The 6617-nt window shown below is 34.6% G+C and overlaps 1 protein-coding gene across 1 annotated transcript in view; it reads right to left on the bottom strand.

The window, feature by feature from the left end:
- Positions 1-598: 598 nt before the first annotated feature.
- LOC110018268 (DNA polymerase zeta catalytic subunit-like) overlaps positions 599-6617 on the bottom strand; it is a 9114-nt gene continuing 3095 nt past the window's right edge. Inside the window, exons 2-8 of the mRNA XM_020715541.1 lie at positions 4104-4346; positions 2978-4010; positions 1823-2059; positions 1704-1754; positions 1300-1613; positions 725-870; positions 599-668 (exon numbers count right to left, since the gene is read on the bottom strand). Coding sequence (XP_020571200.1) covers positions 599-668; positions 725-870; positions 1300-1613; positions 1704-1754; positions 1823-2059; positions 2978-4010; positions 4104-4346 — 2094 coding nt within the window. The remainder of the gene's footprint in view (positions 669-724; positions 871-1299; positions 1614-1703; positions 1755-1822; positions 2060-2977; positions 4011-4103; positions 4347-6617) is intronic.

The following is a 6617-nucleotide window of genomic DNA, read 5'->3' as shown; positions in this document are numbered from 1 at the left end:
CATCTAAAAGTTGTATAAACAAAGGAGAAAAAATATAATAATGCATCTAAAAGTTGTATAAACATTGAAAGTTTGGTATCTTGTAATCAGCTTTAATGAAAAGGATAAGGTTTACTAGCTGTTGTATGGTTTGGATGATAACTTGAAATGAGTGTACGTAGTTATCAACTATCATATGAAGTGTTTCTAATATACGTATGAAATAAGAATTGCCCACGAATATAATTAGATGAGTAAATCGACATGCATGGGCCATTCTGAGCTCCCAAGATGAATCAAGACAGATACAATGCTAATCTACTAGTTGACACGTTGACAGAGCTAATAGTATTAACATTAAAACTTCTAAAATAATATTGAGAAAAATTTTGATAAAGAAAAAAATTTTATCTAATAAAAGCTTGGGAAATTTTTGGAATGAGGGAAGAGAGAAATAATGAGTGACATCATGTATCTAGAAACTGTAACTTGGATCAAAATTAAATTGTTATTCAATAATGAAATTTAACATGACAGGGCAATAATTGGTTCAGTAAATTTGGAACAAGAAGGAAATGGCAGCTGTAATTTCAGCCAAAAGTAAAGATGTTAACATCATTTAAAAAATATCTACCAATACAATGCCTAACTGTAAAGACAAACTTAGCACAAGTATTTGAATCGGCCTTCTGAAAAAATGACATGCTGAAAAAAGATAACAAACACATATCGAAAAAAAACATACCTTTCACCCAGTTTATCATCTAGAACACGTAAAAGGACATAAACTTGACAATCATTGTTTGTATCTTCTTGAACAACCAGAGACAAGACATTAATAGCATCAAATTTTGGGTCAGGCCTAAGATTACCCCTTGATTCTGCCTGGATCTGCAATACCAGGCAACAGCATCGTAGTAATATAACATTCATGATAGCAAATGCAGCAATCAAGAAAATAAAATTAATTTGATAGATTATTCCAAGAACAATTTTAGAAATCTGACTACACAAGTTAAACAAAATATACAAGTCATAACGTGAGTCAAAGTAGATATGTCAACATAATCACATACTTTACATTCCCTTTCTCCCCGCCATCCCTTCTTCTATTGTTCTCCCTACCCCTCCCATTTTATTTTTCTACTCACATAATCACATACTTTACATCCCCCCCACACCCCCACCCCCGCCCAGCGCTTTCTCCTTCCCTTCCCTTGTGTGTGTACGTGTGGATTATGTGAACCATGATAAAATCATCTCCAATTATGTTACCAAGATATAGATAGAATAAACATGCTGAAGTGCATCAACACCAACCTCCATGCTTATCAGTGTTAATTGCTGTCCACCACCGAAACTAGCAGGATCCCGGAAACCAATTTGACTAACAGGTGTAGTATTTGAATTTTCATACTTCTCAGGACCTGAAATTTGAGAGAAATCATGCATATCTTCATTAATAATTTTCTCTTTTGCAAGAATGTTATCCCATATTGGCTCACTGGAAACATGACCAATATTAGAATCAAATTTTTCAGTTTTTGGGGAGGATTTTTCTTTGTTTGATTGGGATGAGTCATTCTGTGACCAACCAATAGCTGAAGGAGAAGGTGAAGTTTGACAAGAAGTTCCTGTTCAAATTTGAAATATTAAAGTCAGATTCATGTTCAAATAGAGTTTTTCCACTAGTGGTATTTTCTAAGTAATAAAGAACGAAGTACCTTCATTCAACACTCCATCACAGTATGAACTTAAGCCTTCATTAGTTGCACCTAACATTTGAAATGAAACTAAATCAGAAAGACAAGCTCATAATGAGGCATAGATTTTAGCAGAGTACCTGTGGCTTCTAGAAAGCAATGCTGCTTTCCTCTTGAAAGCCAATTGTAAACAGTTTTCAATGCTGGTGGTGACAGAGCGTGAGTCAGCAAATATAAAACTGATCCATCATTCTGAAAGTGAGTTGGAATGCCGAGGGAAGAATCCCGACTAAAAATAACATTCTCATCTTGCAAATTCACAACCGGAGGGATCCTAGTGAAAAAAGGAATCATATTCTCCATTCCTTGCCTCTTATCTGAAAAACCATGATGTAAAAAAAAATTCAAAACACCCTTTTATAAAGAAATAAAAGGTAAAGATAGATAAAGTTGTAAGAGTCACATGATAGATAAAGTTGTAGCAGTCCCATGTATAAAAGAAAATATATGCAGTATTATAGAAACAGATGAAAAATAAATATTGAGCCCAAAAAGGGAAACAAAAGCTTTTGATGAAGACCACCTCAAAACAGAAATGAAGACAGTCGATTTTGATCTACACTATCCAAAAAGTCATGGAATAAATTCATAAGATTTTATAGTATTTTGGCTTTGCATCAAGCATACAAAAGAAAAGAAAGCACATAAATGACAATTATAAATATAATTTATGATGAATTTTCATAAATTCAATAACGTTCCTGTGATTCTAAGGAAAAGGTTTTAAATCCACATTGAAAAATTATTTGATTTTGATATCTTCTGGTTCACCAGATTATGAATGTCAGCGTGCATTTACTCAGTCAATATTTGCAGGCCCTAATAAGAGTTTATTAGGGTGGTAAAGGAAACACAAAATTAAAATATAAAACGAAAAAAAGGCAAGCACACTGCTTCACTGTTAGTATGGACTTATCAAATGTCATATCACTTTTCTAAGCATACCAAATATTTGAATTTCTAGATGCATATGCAGAAATACTCATGTTTATCACTTTCAGGTTCTGATAGTGGAAATATACTAATACACCCAGAGTGTTTAAGATGACAATGATAATAGAGTCCTGAATATTTCTCTGAAATGCTTTAAAATGGAATATCTTTCATTTAATAAAAGAGCAGCTGAATCAACGTCTGCTGTAAATATGATGGAAAAATCATATAATTTGAAAAGGAGAGAAAAAAACAAACAGCCCATAAAGCAATTATTTAAAGTCACAGTATCATTACAGCACCTATTTTCCCACTAGCTTGGCCAGCAGGTAGTGATCCCTCTGAACCATGAGTATGGTTATTAGATGGGGGTTTGTTGATAAAAGTCATATCAACAACTTCAAGAAAATTTTTTGCCTTACAGAAATCCCTATTATTCTCATCATGTGGAGTTGACTGCTGGTAACAATTATTGGCTTTGTCAAGAAGGAGCGCATCTTGAGCACTAACACTTTCAGGGTTACTGGCATGCTTGTTTGCAATATTTTCCGAATTCCAGTTTTCATTCTTACGAGATTTCAAAGAAGCATTTCCAGCAGAATCCTCCTCATGGTTCGATCTACATTTCATTGTGCCTGGTGGAGCTGCCTTCCGAGCTGTATGAGTATGACAAATACTTGATTGATGTTCAAAACATTCTGTTCCTTGAACATCTGAAGATGCAATGTTGGAGCAAGCTAATCTTCCTTGTACATTTTGATGAGTAGCAGATTGCCCGATGGAAGGCTCCTCAAAATCAAAGTGAAGGCCTTCTCTCACAGATGTAGTTGGTGATAATTCTTCCTTTTGACCATGCACCATGCCTTCATTCATTCGAATCTCAGGTTCAGCTTGTTCAACCCGGAGAAATCGTTTTTTCCTCATTAGATCTCTTATAGAGCACATAGCTGTTGTCTTTCCACCCTTCTCACATTTTTCCAGAACAATTTTGTCTTTGAATCCCTCATACTGGTTGCCTTCTTTATCATAAAATGGAGGATTGTTGAAGCCATCATTTATCATCTCATTACATGGAGAAGAAGCAACATAGCAAGTCTTAGAAGCTTCATGTTCATTTTTACTGACAGAAAAAGGTAAATTGCCCCAGATATTTTTTTCTTTGCTTTTATTACCAACCCTTTGGCACATTCCTCCAATTTGAGCAACAGCCTTTTCTTCTCCACGAGACGTATTTTCACCGGAAGTATTCCCTTTCTGTGGAGTATTCCAATTGTCATCAAAGGACCCATCAACTTGAGGAATAAAAGAACCACATGAGACAGCATCCAAAAATTCCTGTGAAGAAGATAAAGCCTGTTCCATTAACCCCTCAGACTTCTGAATGTTTTCAACTGAATCAAGAATAAGGTCTTGAAAAGAAGGTGAAACCTGTTCCTTGGGCTTCTCAGACATGAGAATGTCTTCAACTGAATCAAGGATATCCTGGCATTCTAGCTGAGAAGCATGCTCATAATCCCTATGAGCTAACTCAAGAGCCATTGAGAAAGATTTTCCAGGAAATAAAGGACTAAGGATAGCTTCATGAAGCAGTTCATCACCAGTATCCGTTTCTTCTTCAGCTTGAGAAGATGCAAGCCAACTTAAAAGTCCTAAAGCCTCAGTATCCAGGCTCTACAAAGCATAATTAAGAGAAACAATTATGGTTCAAGTGAAATGCAAACTCAAGCTTTGTATAAAAAATATAAGGATTTATTGCACTTAGCTGTGAATCAAAAATACAAATACAGTTCACTTTGTAATACCAGACTTCATGGCTGTAGAATGACAAGCAACAAGACTGATTAAAAACTACCTCTATTTACTGAAAGTGATGAGGCAAGGTTGGCATATTGTTGCATGACAATTGTGAAAAAAAACACCTCATAATGAAAGGGCATCTCCATCATCATCATCATTAGCCTTATCCCACCAATTTGGGCTTAACTTTATGAATTCCCATTTCCCTACCTGTTGAGTATTGCATGTGGTGTTAAACTGTAGATCCTTTTTAAATAACTCCTATCCATGCTATCTTAACATTACCAATTTTTCTCTGATCATCTAATGATTGTATTGCCTTGCCACCCTACATTGCACATTTTCAAACCATCTAAATTTATTTTCAATTAATATATTCGTGATAGGGTTGGTGTAGCTCCTCTGACAGACAAAATTAGAGAAAGTCGTCTTAGATGGTTTGGTCATATTAAACGTCGACCATTAGATGATCCGATTAGGAGAGTAGATGTTTTAAATTCGACTTGTGTTAAGAAAGGCAGAGGTAGACCTAGGAAGACTTGGGCTTATTGTATTAAAAATGATCTTAATTTACTAGAACTAAATGAAAATATGACACTAAATAGGACGCAATGGAGAAAAAGGATTCATGTAGCCGACCCCACGTAGTGGGATTAAGGCTTTGTTGTTGTTGTTGTTGTTGGAGAAAAGTGTCATAATAGTCCTTAAACTTTTAATGAGTGTCTTTTTTAGTCCCAAAGTTATAAAAGTGTCAATTTTGTTCCCAAAATCTCTTAACCACAAAGGACTATTTCAGCCACAATTTAAAGATTATAGGAATGGAATTAGCAGTTTTAAAAACTCCTGGACTAGAATGACCCATGAAAACAGTCGGGGGCTTACTTTGGCACTTTATTCTTTTCAATTGTTTTACCTTTAATGGATGCTACTCCAACTTTGCATCTAATACAACGATTTTTAAATTTATCCTTCATAATGTTGTCAAACATCCATCTTACAATTCTCATTTCAACAATACTTAAACTTAAAAATTATCAACCTTCTACTGTCAAACAACAATCCATATGAAATTGTCAAGCTAAGTACAGTATTATATGATTTATATTAAAATCTACATGATATAATCTTATCATTTAATATGCTTGAAGGACTTCTCCACTCTGCCACATAGACTCTGTAAGAATAGACACATTTACATGCAAGATTTGAATGTGCCATTTTTTTTTTGTGTATTTGCACCAGCGTGTGAGTGTATGTACATTTCAAATTGTTCATCTGTTTCACATCCGCTCATACCTATCCATATACAATAAAATAAGGGGCAAAGATTATCTGCTATTTTCAAAACCCATACAGTGAGATCATCATTTCAAAGTAGGGCTACAAACATTTCATTCTTTTAAGGGGATGCAAAAGTGTTCTTTTTAAATGCAAAAACCAAGAATAGAAGCCCTGTAATGAGTGAGGTTTATTTATACATTTCTTAATGTTATGTGGTTATTTAATAGTATTTTCTTAATGTTGGGGTTGAGGATATATTTAAAGCCCTACCCTTATAGTTTATTCATTTCATGATATAAGAAATCAGAAGTTTTAGTTTTTCTTACCATAGTTCTCACGTTGTTAAAGCTAGTGAGGAGGAAAGTAGGTTGCATGTAGTACTAAACTTTTTCAAAATCTATCCCTCGGATCTCAATTGGTTTTAGGTGCCAGAGCAAAGAGTAGAGCAGTTATCAAGGATTCTGAGGTAACTAGAATTATGACAGGAGTGCACAAAATGCTCTTGACATGGGAGTGCACAACAAATTTAAGGGTAGCCAAGTTCTTAATGTTCCTTCAAGCCTATTTAATTTTTGTGCTATTATCTCCATTGGTATCAGAGCTCAAAAGTACGCAACTAACGAGAAAACTCCAGTGACTTGCTCAAGGATCATTGTGGAAAAGTTGCAATGTGAATTCAATGGTTTCAACAACACCTCACGATGTGAAGGAAAAACTAGAAGACCAAGTGGATCATCCTTTCCATTAATTGCTAAAATAATCATCTAAGGAAGAGCAACACAAATAGGTTCCTCGGAGGAAACCAAAATAATATTATTTGGATTTTAGGATAAAGGTAGATATCCATGAATTTGAAAGTTTTTT

The sequence above is a fragment of the Phalaenopsis equestris genome, unplaced genomic scaffold (genome assembly GCF_001263595.1).
Source record: "Phalaenopsis equestris unplaced genomic scaffold, ASM126359v1 Scaffold000002, whole genome shotgun sequence".
Classification (NCBI taxonomy): Eukaryota; Viridiplantae; Streptophyta; class Magnoliopsida; order Asparagales; family Orchidaceae; genus Phalaenopsis; species Phalaenopsis equestris.
This window is presented reverse-complemented; position numbering and strand designations above follow the sequence as displayed.